At 50.1% G+C, this 23717-nt stretch overlaps 1 protein-coding gene across 9 annotated transcripts in view; it reads right to left on the reverse strand.

Moving 5' to 3' along the window:
* The window catches only part of DCTN1 (dynactin subunit 1), a 669529-nt gene that overhangs the window by 23686 nt on the left and 622126 nt on the right, over positions 1–23717 (reverse strand). For all 9 annotated transcript variants that reach the window (XM_078674588.1, XM_078674584.1, XM_078674585.1 and 6 more), the window contains one exon: positions 5182–5271. In XM_078674588.1, coding sequence (XP_078530714.1) covers positions 5182–5271 — 90 coding nt within the window. The remainder of the gene's footprint in view (positions 1–5181; positions 5272–23717) is intronic.

Below are 23717 nucleotides of genomic sequence, written 5' to 3' on the forward strand. Positions count from 1 at the left end.
TGCTAAGCATTCTTGTGATGGACACATGTGTAGTATTGCATGAGGTACTATTGTAATGCATGAAGCCATCATTCCCAGTAGGTGCATGAAAGTCCTGGCTGGCAATGTTTGGTTGGTTTGGAACTGCAGCAATAGAGTTTGAATATTGGAAATGTTGGCTGCATTGGGGGAGGCTAGAGCCGTGTGAGTGTTCAGAGTGACTCCGAGATAACATTTTATCTGTAAAGACTGTAGGTGAGACTTTTGAATGTTGACCATGAAACCCAGTTGGTGAAGTAGGTCTAGTGTGGTCTGAGTGTTTTGAAGACACTTTTGGTGTGTGCTGGCTTTGATGAGCCAGTCGTCTAGGTAGGGGAAGACATGAATGTACTGTCTTCTGAGATGAGCTGCTACTACTGCAAGGCATTTTGTAAATACCCTGGGAGCAGTAGTTACTCCAAATGGAAATACTTTGAACTGATCGTGTTCGCCTGCAATCACAAATCTGAGATATTTGCCATGAGCTAAAATGGGAACGTGAAATGTGAAAATATGCATCTTTTAAGTCCAGTGTGGAAAAAGAGGAAGGACCTGTTGAAGAGTTACCATATGGAAATGTTCTGACATTATGTAGTGGTTTAATTCTCGGAGACCCAAAATTTGTCTTAAGGAACAGTCCTTTTTGGGAATTAGAAAATAAAGAGAGTAAACCCCTGAACCTTGGTACCGAAATGGAACTGGTTCTCTGGCTCCCTTCTGTAAGAGAAATTACACCTCTTGTTTGAGTAACTGCAACTGGTCTGACAATGTGTGAATGTGAGGTGGAATGTTTGGTGGATTGGAGTGGAGGTCCAGGCAATAACCATGTTGGATAAGGTCTAGTACCCATTTCTCGGTGGTTATAGATTGCCAAATGGGGAGAAACTATTGAAGTCTTCCCCCGACAGGTGTTGAGTGATTGAGAGGCAGTGTTGGCAAGTCACTGTTTGTTAGGGGAAGGTGTGTTACGTAGTGTGGCGCCTTTACACCGGCCTTTGGATTGGTTTCCTCTATATACTCCTCTGTAGAAACCTCTAGAGGAAAATGATTGGTTGTTTCCCATCTAAGAGGAAGCATTTGAGTCTGAGGATGCTGTTTTGGACCCTGCTCTGTAAAAGGAGCATCTATAGGATGGGGACTTCAGCGCTCCCCATGGATTTTGCGACTTCAGTGTTATTTTTCATCTTTTCTAAGGATTGGTCGACTACAGGACAAAACAGGTGTTCTTTGTCAAAGGGAGTGTTCAAAATGGACAGTTGTACCTCAGGCTTATACCACGAGATCCTAAGCCAAGCATGCCTTCCATGGAGAATGCTGGTATTGATCTCCCAAGCTGCGATGTTAGCTGAGTCTCAAGAACATCTTATTGAGGAGTTAGAAATGAGTACCCCCTCTTCAACTAACTGATGTGCCTTAGTTTTGTGTCCGTCTGGGAGATATTGAAGCAGTTGTTCCATCTCATCTAAGTGTGCCCCGTCGTACCTAGCTAGTAGGCCTTGTGTGTTTGCGATGCGCCAGTGGTTAGCGGCTTGAACAGCTATTCGTTTTTGAGGGGCATCTATACGTTTGGATTCTTTACCTGGGGGAGGTGCCTCCTCAGAGGGTTTCGAGTTAGCTCTATTCCGAGCGTTGGACACTACTAGGGAGTCAAGAGGTAACTTACCTTTAATAAACACAGGGTTTGATGGTGAGGGTTTATATTTTTTGTCTACCTTTGGAGTAAAAATACGTGCTCCGACAGGGTCTTTAAAGATATCATCTGTATGTCTCATCATGCCTTTAAAGCATAGGGAGTGTCTGACTTGACCTATGTGTGGACTCAAGTGTTTCAAATTGAAAATCCTTTTCTAATGTTTCTATATGTAATGGTACCCCATGATACTCTGCTGCTCTGGCAATGAGCTGTTAAGCCAAATTATCATCTGGTGGGGATGGTTTTGCAGGATAAAGGTCTGGCTCATTGTCTACTTGAGGGTCAATGGTATAATCATTCCATAGGTCTGCAGGCGAATGAGTATCACCACCCTGATCCACATTTGGATCTGTATGTGGAGATCCCTGAGGTTTTGTGTAATGGATCTTCTATTATTAATTGTGGAGAAAATGGTAGAGGTGGAGAGGGTTGTGGGGCAGGATAAACAGGGGTAGCAGCATTGTCCTCCTTCTTTAAGGGAATCTCATCTGAAGTGTCCTTTAAAGGAAGCTTGTGTTTTGCTGGATTTTTAGCCAAAATGTGTCAAGTATCAGGATTAATACAAACTTTCTAATGTTCGGGATCCAATTTGGCCTTAAGAACATCTAAAATTGGTTCTGGAGGCTCTAGAACATAGTCCTTAGATTTTGGCGTTGAAATCGACTTGTCTTTAAAATGTTTAAGGTCCGAAGCGTGTTTGTGTTTCGCAGCGGAGGCTTTCAGCTCCAAAGCATGTTTGTGTTTGGAAGCGGAAGTTGTCGGCTCCAACCCAGATTTGTTCTTGAAGCCTGATGATTTCAGATCCAAAAGTAATTTTGGCTGACTCTGCCCTGAGCCGGAAGGCTTGACCGTTTGTGTTGATGCTGAGCTGAGAGGCGGGGCATCAGAAACATTGTCTCTGTGCCGACCTTGGGCAGAAGACAGAGGTGGTGCCGTAGCCGTATGAATTTTAGAAGAAGACTTAGGGTGGTATGGGTCTTCGGTACTCAAAGCACCCTGTCCCGGAGGCCCATCTCTGGACTCCAGATCAATCTCGGAAACAGAATCTGGTACGGAGAGGGTCTCTTCTTCTACGGCGGATGCTTCGATCTCTTCTTGGTTGGCTTCTTCCCCAAATATGTCCGGAGTGTGTTGGATGCTTTGGTGCTGCATCTCATTGTCGAGCTCTCCGATCGCGTAGTCTTCTTGGACCTAAACAACTTACAAGCGTTGCAGGATTCCTCCTTGTGCTCCGGAGAGAGGCACATGTTACAAACTTGATGTGGGCTGGTGCGAGGCTATTTGGTGAGGCACCCAGGACAGAATTGGAATGGAGTCAGTTACATCGGCAGAAGGCTGGCCTGACGCTGCAAGGCCAGACGGCTGCTCACAAGGTTTTTGATTGAAAAGGGAGTTTGTCGATCGAATTGATGCACTGAGAACAGGGAAACGCGTACAGAAACAATACCATGGAGGGTAAAGTGGATTGCCTACTGAGGGAACCCGAAGAATGGTTTCAAACCGGAGCGCACCAATACATGTCCGAACCCAATGGTGGAAAAAAAAAATCTAACAATGCAGTCAATGCCCATGCGCACTATCACCGAAAGGAGGAGTGACCTTACCTCGTGACTGGACAGACTTCTTCGAAGAAAAAACATGTAAACATCCGTACCCAACACTAGATGGCAGGAGTATGCAAGGCATGTGTATCTACAGCACACATGCCTCGAACATGTACGTTTTGCAGTGGCTTAACATACAGTCTCAATATTGTGTAAAAATGAAGTTCCAAGGTATAGTTTTGCCCAACTTCAGATGGCAGGAATATGAAGAGCATGTGAATCTACAGATCAACAGGCTACAGACAGATGGTTACAGGTGAACATTTTGTGTACTGGTGGATAGACGCATATGTCTGCTCAAGTACCTGTTGAAGGGCTCCACAGACAGACTGCAGTAGGTAAGTGTCAGTATAGAAACGTGGGTCAATCAGGACTCAGGACTATGTTAGAAATTAGATTACATATTTTCGCCAGTTGATGTCAATTGGTTAAAAACAAGGCAAACCATCTCAGGGCTTAGTTGTGAAAGTCCATACAGTGTACTGGTGTATGCAACAGCCTATCCTGGTCAACCAAATCCGAGCCTTCCGAGAGGTTGAGAAGGAGCAGACAGTCCTTCCTTTTGTCAAGGTTGCAATGTAGATAATCCATCAGTATTGTAGGACTCCTTTAGTACTTATTACGGACTGAATCCCAGTAAGAGTTTGGTGACTGTGGTAAGAAATTGGTTGGAGGCACTTAGGATTTCACATTAACAAGGTAGATTGGAAATAGGCTTGACGTTCAAGACATGTTTCACTCAAAGTTGGATAGTTCCAGGGTTGGTATACTCTGCTCAACTCAAAGCAGATGAGGGAGGGGCCCTTGTGACAATGAGCACCATATTTGTTTGAAGAGAAGCAATTGATTTAATGGAGGATATCCTGGTAGCTGTTGGTGACGTTAGCCTACATCAAAAACATGTCTCACGAGTTGCTCAGATAGTAAAAGGGCCTTCTGTGTGGAGTTTAGCGCAAAGTTGTCTCCTGTGAGGTTGATAGCATTAGAGTGCTTCATACCACCCAAAATCACCGGTTTTAGAGAGACAACCTGTTCAGCAGATAGGTGCTGTACAACCATTTTCACCAATAGCTGCCATGAGCACGGATATCCGTAAAGGTTCTGCAGCATCATAGACCTCCGGGCCACCAAGACAACCTTTCTCTTGGACGCCCTGTCTGGTAGTAAAGCCAAAAAAGCAATCATCAATTCTCTAGAACTGGAAGTATGCATCAAAAAACAGTCAGTGACTAAAAGGCTACGGGATTTTTAAAATACAAAAGTGGAAATTCATCTATAAAGTGCCTTTATAGAGGATTGCAAACATCTTGTCACAAACATACAATCATATGTGTCCTAGGTCATTATACCCAAGAAAAAAGATCCACACTGGATGGAGCTCTTCAGTACAAAGGGTATTCACAACGTATAATCATCGGGAGCAGTGGCTGGCATTAATTACCTCATTCACAACACTGTCTGATTAGGTACCTGGCCTCATTCAAGCTAGTAAAGTGAACAAAGCAACATAATTTATGGGTATATACCTCAGGTCAACAATATGATTACAATTGTTGATTTGTGGGGAAAAATAAGGATTATAAAGAACATTGTCAAACACCACAATTCTAGATGGAAACGCCTGTAAGCTTCTGTTCACTATTCTGTAGATTTTGGGTTTACATCTGTACAACAGAAATAAGGGATTTTATTGTACTGGACTTGCATAGCGGTGGCGGTTAACAGATCATCTTGTAAGGTTAGCAACATAGTTAGATTTACATGGTCATCAAAATTCATATTGGCAGACTCCACATAATTCTTCAGATTTAGAAAAGTTTTCTCAGAAACATCTTGGTATATCATTTAACATATCATTTGCTTTACCTTGATGAAGGATGATGAAGGGAAAGTGGCAAAATCAGTGTGAACACTGCCACCAGGACAGTGTGATACTGTCTCCTTTATTACGTCATCCTGCAAATGCAAAAAGAAAAATACTCACCAAATTCATTATAAATAGAGGGAATCAAAGGTAGATAGTTGCATTCACATTTGGTTTTTCTGTCCCCTTAAAGTCAGTTGTGTACCACACTGGTATTTACACACCCTAATCAAGAGAAAACTTGCACTGTGGTGGCACCTGCCATCCAGGTCGACACAACAGAAGATCACTGCTTAAGGCAAAGTAGTAGTTAAACAGATCTAATAGATGTGAGGTTCATGTAAACTATCAACCTTAAAATATCTCCATACTGGTGAAAAAGGGAAGATACACGCCAGTAACTACTGCTGATGTCGTTAGCTATAGGATGTTAACCAAAGCATTTACAAAACAAATATCTATGGATAATAAGTTAATTTACCTTTGGCAATGCTCTTACTGGTGGATACTTATATTCCTTATCTTAGAATATTTCCCAGGCACTAGACTGAATCTGGAGTTTTTTTTTAATAGGTGGGGCCATGTGGCCATACTTTGGCTCCACAACTCCCCAGAAGTTACCGAAGGGAGCTGCATACAAGTGCCAACTGTAAGCATCAGTATACGTTTTTGTTTTAGCCTTTGTCTTTTCTGAGCCCGCAGCATGAACAATTTTTGGTTACAGTGTGTTAAGCACTTTTTGAAATCCTCTTGGATATTAAAAGGAGGCCACTCTACAGAAAAGGGAGGTGGAAGGGAAGTGAGGAATATGAGGTTACATAGTGTCTCCACCAGAAAGAGCATTACTCAAGGTTAAGTAACTTTTTTCTGGTGGATACTTCTAATTGCCGATCCCTCATCCTAGAATAGATACTGGACCAGCTGGATCGTCTGTGGAATGGACTCTGATTAAAAGGTCTTGCAGAATTGAGAGGGTGAAATGTTCTTACCACCAGACATGGCAGTAGTGATTTGTTAATTTATGCACATAAGCTCACATTGCTGCCTGGCTGCTATAAAGCATGGGCACTTCAACCGCCAACACAGTGGCAGTATTTGTACCCCTAGTAGGCGGAGCTCTCAGACCTTCGGGGACTGCTTCCTGGCCAGTGTGAGGCAGATCTTAATGAAGAATAAGATTCACCTAAAAAAGGTACTCTTCTGCACAGCGTTCGCATTCCTTGCTCTAGAGAACCCCACAAAAATCTAATCCTCATCTCAATAATCCTTGGTATAATTGAATGTAAAAACTCAAGGCCCTTTAGAGTCCAACTGATGGTGCCTCTACTCTTCTTGTAGAGCGAGGGGGCACAAAGAACATGGTAAAGAGACTGCCCACATTGGGACGGAGTCACAACATTTAGTAAGGGGGCCACCTGAGTCCTCAGCATGAGTTTGCCTGGAACGAAACTTGATGTATGTCAAACGTGCCTGCAAATCACTCATGCGATGAGCTAGCAATCACAATTAGAAAGACTGCCTTCAAGGCCAGGAGATGCAGCGAGCAGCTATAAACAGCCTCAAAAGGCATGCACATGAGGAGTGTCAAGACCAAGTTAAGGTCCACCTGAGGTATCACAAACCTTGAGCAACACTCATAAGAGCAGATTATTTGTACCACGACGGGTGGTCTGGCAAAGAGAGAAATGCCAAAAGGACAGACAAATAACATTTTACAGCACCCTCTGCAAGGCATTGATGGGCTAGGTATAAAACAAATATCTGGACATCCAACAACTTTGCCTGTAATGGGTCACTGTCAAAGGCACCACACCAGATTACAAAGTGTCCCACCACACGCATAAATTGAGAATGTGGAACGGAACCTGGCAGCAAGGAAAGCATACACCACCTCAGACAGTAGATGAAACGCTGTCCGTTGCCACAGCTCAATCTCCATGCATGTAGGTGTATATTGTATCGATTCAGGTGGAAGATCCTGCTCTCCTGCTCGGACAGAAGGACCTCACAAAATGATTGCCTGATTGGAGGACTGATGCTCAAGCTCAAAATTTCCAGATATCAAACTATCCAGGCTATTTAGGAGCCGCTATGATTAATCTTTTTCACAACTCTAGGCAGGGGAGGCATAGGTGGGAACGTTTAAAGGAGTTCAATGTTCTGTTTCAGCTTGCATGCATCACCTACAAGCAAAACTGCAATACTGTGCATTCTCAAAGGTGGTAAAAAGATCTAGCCCGGGTTACCCCCAGAATTGGAAGATGTCCTGTGCCACCTTGGAATGTAGATGCAACCTCGGATCTGCAAGACAACGCCTGTTGATCTCATCTGCTCTGGCATTCAGGGAACCTGCCAGGTGGTTCTTGATCAGGGAAATATCCGGGTGCTCCAATCAACATCTGCGGCGCAGAGCCTCCTGACAAAAGACCCAGGACCCCACTTGGTCCTGCTTGTTGAAGTACCACATGGCGTTGGTGTGGTTAGTAAGCACCTGCACACACCTTTCTTGATGTTTAGCAGGAGGGACTTCAGAGCTAGACAAATGGCTCAAAAAGCCAACAGGCTGTAGTCGGGCTCCTGCCGGAGATCAGTCAATCTCCACCCCCACCAAAAACCTCCCCGACCTAGCAGTAAGGCATCGATCACCAGCACCACCTCTGGTGGGAGAAGGGAGAGAGGCCTGCCGCTGGAACAATCGCATTCTAGCAGCCGCCTCTGTAGATTATGTACAATCCCCTCTGAAATCAAGATGGCATCCAAAGAATATCTGGGCCCACTGGAACTTCAGATTCCATTGTCAAGCTTGTATGTGCCACCTTGTGCAATCAACAAAGAGGATGCAGGAGGCTAAGAGGCCAAGAAGCCTCAAAGCTGCTCCCACCAAGATACAAGAGTGAGGCTGAAACATCAGACTCTTAGCCCCGAATGTCCTGGACTCGTTGCGTCAGAGGGAATGTCCTGAACTGCACTGCATCCAGGATAACTCCATAGGATGTAACCTCTGTGAAGGAGTCCGTGTGACTGGCTCGTGAACACGAACGATACTCAGGGGTCCGATTTTATCTCGCACCACTTTTGACTGAGGCGAGCTCACCTTCCACGGTTAGGCATTGAGGGAGGGAAAAACTACTATCATGGTCCTCCAAATGAGGGCAGTGACAAATGCTATCACTTTCGTGAACATCAGATGGGAAGTAGTAAGTGCTCCTGGGACACAATGAACTGCAGGTAACATCTGTGGGAGTACAGAATGGGTATATTAAAGTACACATACTGCAAAGTCCAAGGGCATAATCCAGTCACCAGAGTCCAGAGCAGACAGGGTGTGGCTCATTGTCAGCATTTTGATTTGTCCTTTCGTAGGAAGGAATTCCGAGGTCAAAGGTCAAAAATCGACCAGGGGCCCTTGTCCTACTTTGGCACCTGGAGACAGTGACAAATCTCTCCTTTTTCCGAGTCGAAACTCTCTGGATAGCACCTTTGGAGAGTATCACTAGCACCTCTTACAACAGATCGGTGCTCCTCTGGAAGCCACTCTATTTATTTATTTAGGAATTTTATAAAGCTCTTGGTTACGCGCTCCGGCGTGTCCCCGCGCTGAGAGTACATCTGTGAGAGGATCGGGAGGCAACTGATGTGAACTGAGGATTTGGCAGGGCGTAGAGGAATGGGAGATCATAGCCAAGGTAATCAGACCTGTGGAGAGTGCCATAGCTCTACTTTCATTAAAACTCTCCAGGGCACAATCCGCTCGGTCACTGAAAAGGCATCAGCCATTAAAGGGCATATCCAAGAGAGAGGATTGTACATCTCCAGAAACTACTGACTTAAGTATCCACACGTCAACAAAGCATAACACTGGTTCCAACCCCAAGGTCTACTGGGAGAGTCGTAAGACCTTGCTGGCCACGTCCAGACAAGATGTGTGTAGCGACTCAAACAAACAGCCTTGCCTAATTTCAGTGATAGGCTAGCAGAAGATAACATACGTTTTCCTAATGCCTAATTCCTCTTGATGGCTCTATCCTGTGTGGTTGTGGGGAATAAATAAGGCTCACTTTGCTGGTTGAATCGCGAACCACCAGGCTCTTTGAAGTAAAATGTTTAGAGTGCAAGAAAATAAGTTACAACCTGCAACTTTAGTTCTCCAGTATTGGTATCTTTCATAAATTCAAATGCTTGAAACATTCCCCGTCGTCAGAGTGAGTCCATGGTCCTATAATAAAGCAATAATTTTAGTAAGCATAGCATATAAAGGCACTTGGCCATACATCCAATAGCCGATGTATGCCCATTTTATAAAAAGGACCAAACGTGACCTATAACCAATCAGGTGACAGCACCCTCTATGAACACTCAAAGAGGCTAAATCCCTCAGATTTTCGAGCACAAGTGGGAATATATATAATCCCAAAGTGTAAGGGGGGCCTCCAGGGGAGAAGAGTGGGTCACATGTGAATCTATGAAAGATACCAATGCTGGAGAACTACAGTTTTAGGTAAGTAACTTATTTTCTTCTCTAGTAGTGGGTCTTTCATAGATTCACATGCTTGAATCAGAATAGTTAGCAGTAAACATTAGCACACAATATCGTTCAAATAGTATCAATAGTCATAATAAGAATAACCACCGTAATAGTAGCGGGTGGTGGGAAAAGAAACTGATAAAAGGCTCACCTTACAGCAATAGATGGTGCAATACAGTCTGTCCTCCGGCCGCAACAGCTTTGCCGGCAGCATCCAGACAGTAATGCTGGGTAAAGGTATGCCTGGTGGACCATGTCGTTGCCCTGTAGATTTGCTGAATCGGCACACCAGAAAATAGAGCCATGGATGTAGAAATAACTTTTGTAAAATGAGACTCAACTCGAGTAGTTAAGGGTCTTCACGACGCAAAATGGCCGAATTGAAAGGCTGGTGCAATCCCTCATGCAATGTAAGGTTTAGAGACTGATAGTCCATTATGCAAATTGCCATAGGTGATAAGCACAAGTTATTTACTTGTATAATGATACATCTGTAAGAGACATTAGTTTGTGATAGATTCCTTACCTTAGAATATCCCCAGGCGTCAGGTTGGATCCGGAAAGATTTTCTGCTTAGCAGTACCTCTGCGGCTTCTCGTCCGTCACTAGCGTCGTAGGCAACTTGTGCATCTGAAAGAGACCCGTTAGTGATAGATTCCTTACCTTAGAATAGATACCCCAGCAATACCAACCCCGGTGGTAGGTCTGCGAACAGGATTACACCAGAAAGTCACGGAGCACAGAGCGGCCAAAGAAGCCGTCTCTCCGGACTAGACTGTCAAGGCAGTAGTGCTTGGTAAACGTGTGCAGCGAGGCCCACGTAGCTGCCTGACAAATATCCTTAGGGGGACACCGCGTCCCAAGGCAGTAGTAGCTGCTGTTGCCCTGGTCGATTGGGCACCCAGCCCCACAGGAGGCTCCTTCTTGGCCAAGGAGTAACAGACGCCACTCGTGATCCACCATGCGCCGGCGGCTGAGTTCGTCCGTCCTGGCGTTCAGAGCACCTGCCAGGTGTTGGAACGCCGAAGGTAATGCCTCTGATCTCCGCCTCTCCCATGTGGCCTCCCCATCCCATTAGGGACGCATACGTCACCACCGTGTGCTCCGGTTGGTGAAGGGACAGGGATCTGCCACTGACCCAATCGCGATTCGTGAGCCACCACTGCAACTGTCGTGCAGCGCCCTCCGAGATCTGGATGTGATCGGACAGGTTGCCCTGATGCTGTGCCCACTGGAACTTCAGGTCCCACTGCAGAGCCCACATATGCCACCTTGCATGTGCCACCAGCAGGATGCAGGAGGTCATCGGGCCCAGAGGCCGAAGGGTCATACTCCCTGAAACCCAGGATAGAGGCTGAAAGAGTGGAATCATAGCCTGATTATCCCGGTCTCGCTGCTCGGGAGGATAGACCCGAAACAGTGTCGAATCCAGAATCGCTCCGATGAAGGGGAGCTTCTGAGAGGGACTGAGGTGCGACTTCGGCACCTTGATGGAGAACCCCAGCAAGTGCAGGAGGTCGGCCGTAGTCTGGAGGTGGGTGACGGCTGCCTGGGCCGAGCCCGCCTTCAACAGCCAGTCGTCGAGGTAGGGGAAGACGGACACCCCTGATCTGCGCAGATGAGCTGCGCCCACCGCCTTCACCTTTGTGAACCACCTGAGGGGCACTGGTAAGGCCGAAGGGGAGCACAGCAAACGGAAAATGCTCCTGGCCTACCGAGAACCACAGGTAGCGCCGGTGGTCCGGTAGGACGGGGATGTGGAAATAGGCATCCTGCAAGTCCAACACCACCATCCAGTCTCCAGGGTCCAGGGCAGCCAGGGCCTGGGCCAGAGTCAGCATCTTGAACTTCTCCTTCCTGAGGAAGCGATTGACGTCCCGGAGGTCCAAGATGGATATTCTCACTCCGTCCTTCTTGGGGACCAGGACGTAGTGAGAATAACAACCACTCCCTACTTCTTGACCGGGAACGTCCTCAATGGCCCCCTTGGCCAAGAGGGCAGTGACTTCCTAACGGAGAAGAGCCAAATGATCCCCCGACATGCGGTGGTACAGAGGTGGCATGGTAGGAGGGGAAGACAGAAAGGGGAGCGAGTAATCCTGACAGATTATCTGTAGCACCCACTTGTCCAAGGTTATTTTGCGCCAGTGGTGGAGGTGGTGATGTACCCTGCCACACACTGGCATTAGGAAGGCTTAGAGGCGGAAGCAGCGGGGGTGGAGGTGGACTGTCCCGCCCGCTGGTTACCATACCCGCCCCTGCAGAAGCCACGGCCGCGTTCACGCTGGGGCTGGTTCTGCACAGGCTTAACGGAGGATCATGCCTGGATGCTCTTACCATGGCCACGGCAGGAACGAAACCAAGACGTGGCAGGGGCCTTCGTGAAAAGACTTGGCTGTGGCGCGTGAGTCTTTAAAGCGCTCCAGGGCAGTGTCCGCCTTGTCGCCAAAGAGACAGGAGCCATCAAAGGGCATGTCCATGAGCGAGCTCTGGACATCAGGTGAGAACCCAGCCAGGCGTGGATCCGCAACGCCACCGTCGTGGGAACCGCCCTGCCCAAAGAATCAGCAGTGTCCAAACCACACCTGATGGCAAACTTCGCTGCATCCTTGCCCTCTGCAACCGCTTGGGAAAGGACAGCTTGGACCTCCTCAGAGTACTGAGGCAGAACCTCCGCCACTAAATCCCACACTGCGTGCGAGTAACGGCCCAATAAGCAGGCGGTATTAATCGATCTCAACCCCAAACTGGCTGAGGAGAACAATCTCTTGCCATATTGGTCCAGCCTCTAAGAGTCCGTAGAGTCAAAGGGAAAGGCACTCTGTGACGTTGAGGCCTGAATGACTAGGCTCTCAGGCGTGTGGTGAGTGGTCAAAAAAATCGGGATCACCAGGCGCCGGACGATGAGGCCTAGCGACGTTCTTATCTACCAGTGCCCCTGAGGCCGGCCGCAACCAAGTACCCAAGAGGACTTTGGTAAGGGCCTCATTGAAAGGGAGCAGCGGCTCAGACAACGTAGACGCCGTCTGGATCACCTCAGAAAGGAGGTTGGTCTTAAGGGCCTCCGTAGGGAGGTCGAGGTGGGAGGCCTCTGTAGCTCGACGCAGCACCATGGTGTAGGTAGCGCCCTCCTCCATGGTAGGCGGAGGGGATGCCAACCCCGGGACTGAAGACCCATCAAGTTCACCCGCATCTTGAAGGTCATCCACCCAATCCTGCTCGTAGTCACACTGCCGCGCAAGGGGGCCTCGGAGCTGTCCCAGTCTTTGTCCGGCTCCGGGGTACAAGTACCCGGCCGCGGTGGTAAAGCCGGAGCAGGAGAGGGGGCCAGCGGCACCAGAAGTGGCGCCAACAGGGGCGCCAGCCAGTGCCGCGCCTGAGCCGGAACAAAACGGTCCGGGAACCGGGGAAGGGGCGGGATAAACGGCACCCAGTCCGGCGCCTGTGGCGGAGCCAGGGGCGGCGCTGGGGCCGGAGTCAAGGGCAGTGCCAGGCCAGAGTCAGCGGTGCTGCACCTTGCGGTGCAGGGGTCAGAGCCGAGGGCGCTGAATCCAGTGGCTCCGGGGCTGGCTCCAAAGGCGGTGCTGCCGGGCCAACAGGATCTGGACACGGGACAGCGGGGCCCGCAGGCACGGCAGCGGGAGCCCGAGGCCTAAACAGGCGGTCCATGGCGGCAAGAAACTCTAGCACCTGTTTGGGAGTCGCTGACGGACCCGGGTAGAGCAGGTAGGCAGCGGGACTCCCAGGCTCCGGAGCCCCTGTCCCTCACGTCCGCCTCCCGGGAGCGACGGGGGGACGTCCGAGAGCGAACACGCTTCTTCTACTTCCTGCTTATGACGTCGCTTACCAGAATCTGAAGGTGAAGACTTCGAACCCAAGGAGCGGCGGTGGTCCCGCGAGCTGTCCCGGGACCAGCCCCCAAACCCGGAGCGGCGGTGAGAGGAGTGCCGGACCTCCAGCATCTTCCAGCGCCGCTACCGCAATGTCTTCGGGGCCATGGCACGGCAATCCCGAGAGTCATGGTCCTGCTCCAGGCAGTAGAGGCAGACCGCTACCGACATATTACGGTGGCACGACCCACAAGACTTAAAGCCAGGCATCCCTACGTGTACCAGGAGACAAGAAAAGCAGACAAAAAGTCTCTAAAAAGAGGTAAAAAAATGAGCGAGGTATGTGCTCAATCCGGATCTATGCTTTCGGCGCAGAAAAAGAAAGAACTGACGTCAGCGTGCATGGCTTGCGCCTAAGTACTCTCCGTGACGTCATCTTGGCGCCTACGACACCAGTGACGGACGCGGAGCCGCAGGACGCCACCTACTGGCACGCAGTAACTGCTAAGCAGAAAAACTTTCCGGATCCAGCCTGACACCTGGGGATATTCTAAGGTAGGGAATCTATCACTAACGTGTCTCTTTCAGATAGAACTGATCAGATTTACGGAACTGCCTTGTTTTATGCAAATAAAGCTGTGTAGAGACCTTTCAGCAACAGTATTTTTTAAATGAATTCAGGATTAGCCCTTAACATTACTTTGTCTTTTTTGATTTGCACGAATGGTTGTTTTATAGTGAATGCTTGCAATTCACTAACTCTTCTAACTGATGTTAATGCCAATAGTAACACCGTCTTCCAAGAAAGATGTTTCAGATCTGCCTTGTAGATTGGCTCAAAAGGGGATTTCATCGAAATAACTTAATACCACATTGAGATACCAAGAAGGAGGAGGTTCCTTCACATGTGGTAAAGTTCTAAATAGTCCCTTGAGGAACTGCTTAATGATTCTTGCGGACCAGAGAGAGGAGGTGTTTCCCGATCTCCTAAACGGAGAAATTGCTAGTAAGTGTACATTTAATGATGAATGTGCAAGGCCGAACTTGGCTAGCTGAAGAAGCGATGGCAAGATCTGGACTGGTGTAGAGAGGAACAAATGTATCTCTTTTTCTTGACACCAAGCACAGAAATGTTTTCACTTTAGTTGATATGATGAAATCCGCTTGAGCTATAGTGAGGATTTCTCTGCAGTCTAGGGGGATATCTAAGGTTTCAAGCTCATGGTAGTCAGAAGCTAGACCGACAAAAGAAGAGGCGTCACATTGGGATAAAGTACCTGGCCCCTTTTCATGAAGAGTAACGAAGTGGCTGTCAGAGAAATGGGAGGTTGTTCCAATAGAAGGAGCCCCGTGTGCCAGAATTGCCGGAACCATTTTGGAGCAATGAGGATTAATCTGCATGGTTCTCTTCATTTTTCTGAGTACTCTTGGTATCAAAGGAATTGGGGGAAAAGCGTAAGGAAATATTTTGGACCGTCCAATCAAAAAGGCATTTCCCTGCGATCCATTCTGGGTATGCCAGCACGCGCAGTAAGGAAAATGCTACTTACCTGTATGCATCTGTTCTTGGCATGTAGAGCTGCAGAGTAGTACACTTAGCATTAGATCGCCACCTGGTGTTGGGCTCGGATGATTGCATGCTGTTGTCTTCTTGGTAGAAGTCTTTGTAGTCACGAGATAGGGGACTCCTCCCTTGGACAATAGTGCGCATGGGCATCGGCTCCATCCTTAGATTGTTTTTCGCCATGATGGGAAATGATGGAGTTAGTAGTAGTAAAGAAAAGATGTCCATGCGTGTGCATCTAGGCAAGATAAAACTGGAACAGATACAGGTCCCGGGGAGGCGGGAGGGCGTGTACTACTCTGCAGCTCTACATGCCAAGAACAGATGCATACTGGTAAGTAGCATTTTCCGTTCGAGGCACATGAGCTGCAGATTGTATACTTCGCATCGATTGTGCAGCAGTGTCTCGTCTCCCCTAGCGGTGGTCACCTGTATCTGTTGCAGTTGTTTGAAAAAGAGTTTTAAGGACAGCTTGGCCTACTGCAGCTTGCTGCTTGGCTTGCACATCAACACAGTAGTGTTTAGTGAAGGTGTGTGTTGTAGACCATGTTGCTGCTTTGCATATGTCCTCTAGGGAGATGTTTCCTAAGAAAGCCATAGAGGATCCCAGTTTGCGTGTTGAGTGTGCTCTAGGAGGAACTGCTAATGTACGTTTTGCTTTTTGATAGCATATTTGTATACATTTTACAATCCACCTTTAGAGATGGGGTTTCCTTTGTGTCTTTCTCTCCACCGCACAAACAGTTGTTTTGTTTTTATAAAAGACTTAGTTCTATCTATATAGTAGAGAAGAGCTCTTTTAACATCTAATGTGTGTAAAACCCTTTCTGCCACAGAGTCTGGTTTTTGGAAAAACACAGGTAACTCGACAGATTGGTTTAAATGAAAAGGAGTTATGACTTTTGGAAGGAATTTTGGATTAGTTCGTAAGACCACTTTGTTACGATGTAGTTGTAAGAAGGGTTCTTGTATTGTAAATGCTTGTATCTCACTTACTCTTCTAAGGGAGGTAATAGCAATAAGGAAAGCTGTTTTCCATGTAAGGAATTGCAGTTCACATTTATGTAAAGGCTCGAAAGGGGGTCCCATGAGTCTCTTAAGAACAACGTTTAGGTTCCATACTGGAGAAGGTGGCAACCTGGGAGGAATGATTCTCTTTAATCCTTCCATAAATGCTTTAATTGCAGGCACTCTGAAAAGAGACAAATGTTGTCTATTTTGTAAATATGCTGCAATTGCTGCAAGATGTAAGCGTATGGATGAATATGCCAAGTTACACTTTTGTAAATGTAAAAGGTAACAAATGATATTTTGGATGGAAGCATCCAGGGGATCAATTTGGTTATTGTTGCAGTAAATGACAAACCTCTCCCATTTAGCGGCATAGCAAGCTCTGGTAGGTCTCCTGGCCTTTAATAATGTTCATACAGTCTGGTGGTACGTTAAGATAACCGAACTCTAAGACTTCAGGAGCCAGATCGCCAAATTCAGTTGATTTGGGTCTGAATGTCTGATGTCTCCATGGTTCTGTGTTAGCAGGGATGGAGTCAGTTGTAGCTTTTGGTGTGGAACTAGAGACAGTTCTAGTAGTGTGGTGAACCACGGTTGGCGTGCCCATGTGGGAGCTACTAGGATTAGTTTGAGAGACTGTTGTCTGAGCTTGCGTACTACTAGTGGTATTAGTGCTATTGGCAGAAAAGCGTACGCAAATCTGCCTGACCAGTTCATCAATATTGCATTGCCCTTGGACTGCGGGTGTGAAAACCTGGCGACGAAGGTTGGGCATTTTGTGTTTTCTTGTGTGGCGAACAGATCTATGTCTGGATGACCCCACTTGCGAAAGAATGGTTAAAGAACCTGTGGATGTAGTTCCCATTCGTGAATTTGTTGTGTATGCCGACTCAACAGATCTGCTATCTGATTGTGAACTCCTGGAAGGTGCTCTACCAACAGATATAGGTTTTGTGGAATGGCCCATCTCCAAATGTCTTGTGCAAGCTGGGACAGTGGTAGGGAGTGTGTCCCTCCTTGTTTTTGTATATAATACATGGCTGTCATGTTGTCCGTCCGGATCAAGACAGCTTTGTTCTGTACTTGGAATGTTTTGAGTGCTAAGAATATTGCTAGCAGCTCTAGATGGTTGATATGGAACAGTTTTTGTTGACTGTTCCATTGTCCTTGAGTTGTATGATATAGGAAATGGGCTTCCCATCCTGTGAGGGATGCGTCTGCTGTGAGCACTAGTTGTGGAACAGGTTCAAGGAACGGCCTCCCGTTTGTCAAGTTTTTGGTGTTCCAACACTGCAGAGAGCGATGTGTGCGGCTGTCTACCAACACCAGGTCTGTTAGTTGACCGTGAGCCTGGTTCCACTGTTGTGCTAGGCATTCCTGTAACGGACGCATTTGCAGTCTTGCATATGGCACTATGAAGCTGCAAGATGCCATCATGCCTATTAGTCTCATGAACACTCTGGCTTGCAGAGAGTGTTGCTGTTGAAAGACTGAGTAAGGCTTGAATGCTCTGTATCCTTGCTGGACTGGGATACGTTAGAGCTGTGGACGTGTATATTGTAGCCCCTAGATGCACAAGTTACTACTTGTGCAATGATATATCTGTAAGAGACATTAGTTAGTGATAGATTCCTTACCTTAGAATATCCCCAGGCGTCAGACTGGATCCGGAAATTTCTGCGTAGCAGTACCCTTGCGCGTCGGTAGGCATCGTCTGCGGCTCCGCGTCCGTCGTCGGCGCCGTGATGGCCTGCTGCGCTCTGCTCGCAAGGTACTACCTCTGCTTCCAAATCCATCTAGGAAACTCCTGATTCACGGTCTGATTTTGTCGCGGCTCGACTTCGGGAATGTGCTTTTTCTTGGCGCACCAGAAGCAACTTTTAAAACTCTCCAGCAGGTGCAGAATGCGGCTGCGAGGGTTTTGATGGAAGTGCCGCGAAGACAATCAGCTGCCCCCGCCCTGAAAGCGCTGCACTGGCTCCCTGTTAGGGAGCGGGTGAAATTTAAGGCGCTATGTACGGCCCATAAAATCTTGCACAGTAAGGGTCCTGCGATTTTGTCCTCTATGGCTCGCCCCTACAAGCCCACACGCCCATTGCGCTCGGATCAAGGACATCTGATGCGGACTACAAGAGTGAAAAGAGCCCGTTCTGGGGGCCGACGATTTACGGTGCAAGTGGCGACACACTGGAACTCTTTGCCCCTTAAGATCCGCGCTGAGCCCAACATCCTGCACTTCAGGAAACTTTTGAAAACACACTTGTTTCCGGTGTAGGACTGAGCGAGAGCCTTTCTTTTCTGTGTTCACAGCGCCGGGATGCCCCTGGGTAACTGTGCGCGTTATAAATTTTATATAATAATAATGACGTCGGAGTACTAAGACGCCGCCTCCGCGTGCTGACGTCCGTTCTTAGACACAGCTTTTCCGTGCCAGAAGCGCCGAGCCATGTTAAAAACCAACACTGGTGCCATTGAAACCAGAGCCCTGAAAGGGGATGACCTTAACCCTAGATATCGGTTCGCAGAACGGGGAGGATGGGTGGGTCGGTAAGGAATCTATCACTAACTAATGTCTCTTACAGATATATCGTTACACAAGTAGTAACTTGTGCATCTGAAAGAGACGTTAGTGATAGATTCCTTACCTTAGAATAGATACCCCAGCAATACCAACCCCGGTGGTGGGTCTGCAAACCAATAATCACACCAGAAAGTCCTGGAGGACGGAACGGCCAAAGAAGCCATCCCTCCGGACTTGACTGTCCAGGCAGTAGTGTCTTGCAAACGTGTGCAGCGAGGCCCACGTACCCGCCTGGCAAATGTCCTGCAAGGGCACTCCCCGGCCCAGGGCAGTTTTAGTCGCCGTGGCCGGGGTGGAATGAGCCCGCAATCTAACAGGGGGCTCCTTTTTAGCCAAGGAGTAACATGCCTGGATACACAAGATGATCCACCGAGAGATGGTCCGCTTGTGCACCGCTTTTCCCTTCTTAGCGCCCACGTAACCAACAAAGAGTTGGTCATCCACCCAGAACTGGCGTGTGCGATCCAAGTAGAATAAAAGCACACGTTTTGGCTCCAGACTGTGGAGCCGCTCTTCCTCTTTAGAGGGATGCAGTGGCGGAAAGAAGGTGGGCAAGGTAATAGACTGCCCGATATGGAAGGCCGTGATAACCTTGGGCAGGAAAGATGGCTTAGTACGCAACACAACCTTGTCCGGATGGACAGAAAGGCAAGAGGGTGTACATGAAAGAGCCTGGAGCTCACTCACTCTCCTGGCAGAGGTGATGGCAACCAGGAAAGCAGTCTTCAAAGTAAGAAGATGGAGAGGACAGTTGTGAAGTGGCTCAAAGGGAGCGCACATCAGAAACGTAAGAACCAGGTTCAAGTCCTACTGAGGCATCACAAACAGAACAGGAGGGAACATGTGTGTGATGCCCTTTAGAAAACGAGTTACAATAGGGGACTTGAACAAAGAAGGTTGATCAGGCAGCCTTAGGAAGGCTGAAAGGGCAGAAAGGTAGCCCTTGATAGTGCCCAGAGCAGAGCCCTGCTGGGCAAGAGAAAGAAGGAAGAGAAGAACCTCAGAAAGAGGGACAGCAAGAGGATCCACAGCCTTTGCTGTGCACCATACCACAAATTTGTTCCACCTGCAGGCGTATACCGAATTTGTGGAGGGACGCCTGGCTGCCAGAATGACATTACAGACTTCAGGAGGCAAGTCACAACTGTCGCCGCTCAATCTCCAAGCATGGAGGTGGAGACTGGACAGGTTCGGGTGGAGGACCGTCCCCTGCTGCTGCGACAGAAGGTCCTCCTGAAGAGGTAGATGAACCGGGGGATCGACTGACATACGGAGTAGCTCTTGATACCAGTATCTTCGTGCCCAGCCCGGAGCCACAAGGATGACTTGGGCCCGGTCGCGCTTGATCTTCTTCAGCACTCTGAGCAGAAGTGGTATAGGCGGAAAGGCGTACAAGAGACCGCAACTCCACTCGCGTCGAAAAGCGTCTCCAAGCGAGTGCCGCCTTGGAAATTCCAACGCGCAGAACTGATGACATTGCGCGTTCTCTTGTGGCGAATAGATCTAACCAAGGCTCTCCCCACTGCTGAAAGAGGCCTCGCACCACGTCCAAGTTCAGACGCCATTCGTGATCCATCATGCACCGACGGCTGAGTTCGTCCGCCCTGGCGTTCAGAGAACCTGCCAGGTGTTGAACCACCAGGGTCACGCCCTGATGTTCCAGATGTTCCAGCCATTGCCAGAGGCGCAGAGCCTCCTGGCAAAAGGTCCACGACCCCACCCCGCCCTGTTTGTTGCAGTACCACATGGCACATGGCGGTGGTGTTGTCCGTGAACACCTGCACTACACTCCCCGAACAGAGGGGAGGAATGCCTTCAGTGCTAGACGAATCGCCCGCAGCTCCAAAAGGTTGATATGGAGCCGGGACTCCGCCGGAGACCAGAGGCCTCTGATCTCCGCCTCTCCCATGTGGCCTCCCCAGCCCTGGAGGGATGCGTCCGTCACAACTACGTGCTCCGGTTGGAGAAGGGAGAGGGATCTGCCGCTGACCCAATCGCGGTCCATGAGCCACCACTGCAGCTGTCTCGCAGTGCCCTCCGAGATCAGGACATGGTCGGATAGGTTGCCCTGATGCTGGGCCCACTGAAACTTCAGGTCCCACTGCAGAGCCCGCATCTGCCACCGGGCGTGATGCACCAGAAGGATGCAGGAGGCAATCAGCCCCAGAAGCCGCAGCGTCAACCTGACCGAGACTCGGGACAAAGGCTGAAAGAGTGGAATTAGAGCCTGAATGTCCCGAACCCGCTGTTCGGGAGGATAAACCCGAAACTGCGCCGAGTCGAGAACCGCTCCGATGAAGAGGAGCTTCTGAGAGGGCCACAGGTGTGACTTCGGCACATTGATGGAAAACCCCAGCAGGTGCAGGTGGTTTGCCGTCGTCTTGAGGTGGCGGACGACCGTTTGGGGCGAGCCCGCCTTCAACAACCAGTCGTCGAGGTAGGGGAAGACTGAAACCCCTAACCTGCGCAGATGAGCTGCGACCACCGCCATCACCTTCGTGAACACCCGTGGGGCACTGGTAAGGCCGAAGGGGAGCACGATAAACTAAAAGTGCTCGTGGCCTACCGTGAACCGCAGGTAACGCCGGTGGGCCTGCAGGACGGGGATGTGGAAATAAGCGTCCTGCAAGTCTAACGCTACCATCCAGTCTCCTGGGTCCAGGGCAGCTAAGACCTGAGCCAGTGTCAGCATCTTGAACTTCTCCTTCCGGAGGAAGCCGTTGACGTTCCGTAGGTCCAAGATAGGGCGTAGGCCCCCTTTGCCCTTCTTGGGTACCAGAAAGTAGTGGGAGTAGCAACCACACCCTATTTCTGGCCCAGGAATGCGCTCGATGGCCCCCTTGGCCAAGAGGGCCGTAACTTCCTCCTTCAGAAGTCGCAAATGATCCCCCGATACACGGTGGTTCTGCGGTGGCATGGCTGGAGGGGTCGCCTCGAAGGGGAGGGAGTAGCCCCTTCGGACGATTTCAGGCACCCACCTGTCCGACGTGACAGTGCGCCAGTGGAGGAGGTGATGGCGAACTTTGCCCCCCACTGGCGACACATGGGCCTGAAAGCACGGACTAGGAGGGTTTTGAGGCGGCTGCTGCGTGGGAAGGTGTGGACTGTCCTCGCCGTTGTCCCCGACCGCCGCCACCGCGGTTTCCACGGCCGCCACCGTGTTGGGTATTACCCTGCGGCGCGTGGCTGGCAGCACGTGTAGGTACACCCCTTCCTTGGCCACGAAAGGGGCGAAAAGCACCTGTGTGCTGGCGCGGGCCGAGAGTCCCAAGGACTTGGCCATAGCCCTGGAGTCCTTAAAACGCTCAAGCGCATGGTCTGCCTTGTCGCCAAAAAGGCGACGGCCATAAAAAGGCATGTCCATGAGTGTATTCTGGACATCAGCCGAGAAGTTGGCGGACCTCAACCAGGCGTGGCGACGAATCGCCACCGTCGTTGCCATCGCTCTACCTAGTGAGTCGGTGGTATCCAATCCACACCGGATAGAATAACGTGCCGCATCTCGGCCTTCCACAAGGGCTTGGCCGAGTTTAGCCCGTACCTACAACGGGCATTCTGGCAGCACGTCCGCGACCGTATCCCACAGGGAGTGGGTGTAGCGGCCCAAGAGGCATGCGGTGTTGGAAGACCGCAGTCCCAGACTCAGGGAGGAGAATACCTTCTTGCCGTATTGCTCAAACCTCTTGGATTCCCTGTCAGGCGGAGCCGTCGGGAATGCGGTCTGGGAATTGGATGCCTGGATCACCAGGCTCTCAGGGATGGAGTGGGTGGACAGGAAACAAGGGTCGCCCGGGCCGGGCGGTGGCGTCTGGCCACGTTCCTATCTACAGGCGAACCTGTAGCAGGCCTGGACCAAGTGCCCACAAGAACGTCAGTCAAGGCCTCCTTAAACGGCAGCAGAGGCTCAGCCGAGCTTGACTGCGGTTTAAGGACCTCAGTGAGGAGGTTAGTCCTCACGGCCGCGACGGGGAGTTCAAGGACCAAGGCCTTGGCCGCCCGCGTCAGCACCACACTGTAGGTAGCCCCCTCCTCCGTAGCCACGGTAGGAGGGGAGACAAAACCAGTGACTGGCGAAGTGTCCAGATCACTGGCATCCCCAAGTCCACCTGTCCAGTCCTCCTGGGACGGACACTCGCGTGTCAGAGGGTCCTCAGACCCCTCCCAATACTCCTCATCACCCATCTCCTGGTACTCAGGGGGATCAAATGATGGGGTCGGTTCATGGAAGTTGAACTCTCCGAACGGCGTCGAAAGCGGCGCCGGAACCGGATCGAGGGAGGCATTGGGGAAGGCGCCGCCCGAAGACGGCACCGGGGTGACACCTGAGGGACCGGCGCCGGGGAGGTCGTTAAGTCCACCGGCGACAACCCGGATCTGGATCCAGTGGGGGCCTGCGGCGCCGGGCCAGAAGGCGCCAGCGGCGCCGAAGCACCCGACGGCGTCGGTGCCGAAGCTCCCGACCCGCTAGGGCCCCCAGACGGGTCCGCTGGGCCCAAAGGCGCCGTGGAGCCCGTCGGGAGAGTGAGGGAGCTCATGGCCATGAGGAACCGCTCGATTTCCTCCGGCGTCGCGCGCGGCCCAGGGACCGGAGGGTATGGGGCCGGACGCGACGCCTGCGACTCAGACAGAGCCGCTTGGGCGGTGCCACCTGAACCCCCGGCCGCGTCGTGCGAGCGTCGGGGGGAGTCGGAAGAGCGATGACGTCTCTTCGACTTCTTGTGCTTACCTGACGACTTCGACCCTGAGGAGTGATGTCGACTCCCGGAGCTCCGATGGCTCCGCTCCCGCGACCGGTCCCTCGACCTCCGTCCGGACCGGGACATTTCCTGGTGCGGGGCCGACTGCCGGAGTTCGAGTCGCTTGCGGGACCGCTCCTGCCTAGCTTTCGAAGTCAGGGCCCGGCAGTTGGAACAGGTCTTGTCGTCGTGGTCGACGCCGAGACAGTGGAGACACCGACGGTGAGGGTCGGTGACCGACATCAGTCGGTCGCAGTCCTCACAGGGTTTAAAACCTGGCATCCCTATCGG

The sequence above is a fragment of the Lissotriton helveticus genome, chromosome 2_1 (genome assembly GCF_964261635.1).
Source record: "Lissotriton helveticus chromosome 2_1, aLisHel1.1, whole genome shotgun sequence".
NCBI classification, from domain to species: domain Eukaryota; kingdom Metazoa; phylum Chordata; class Amphibia; order Caudata; family Salamandridae; genus Lissotriton; species Lissotriton helveticus.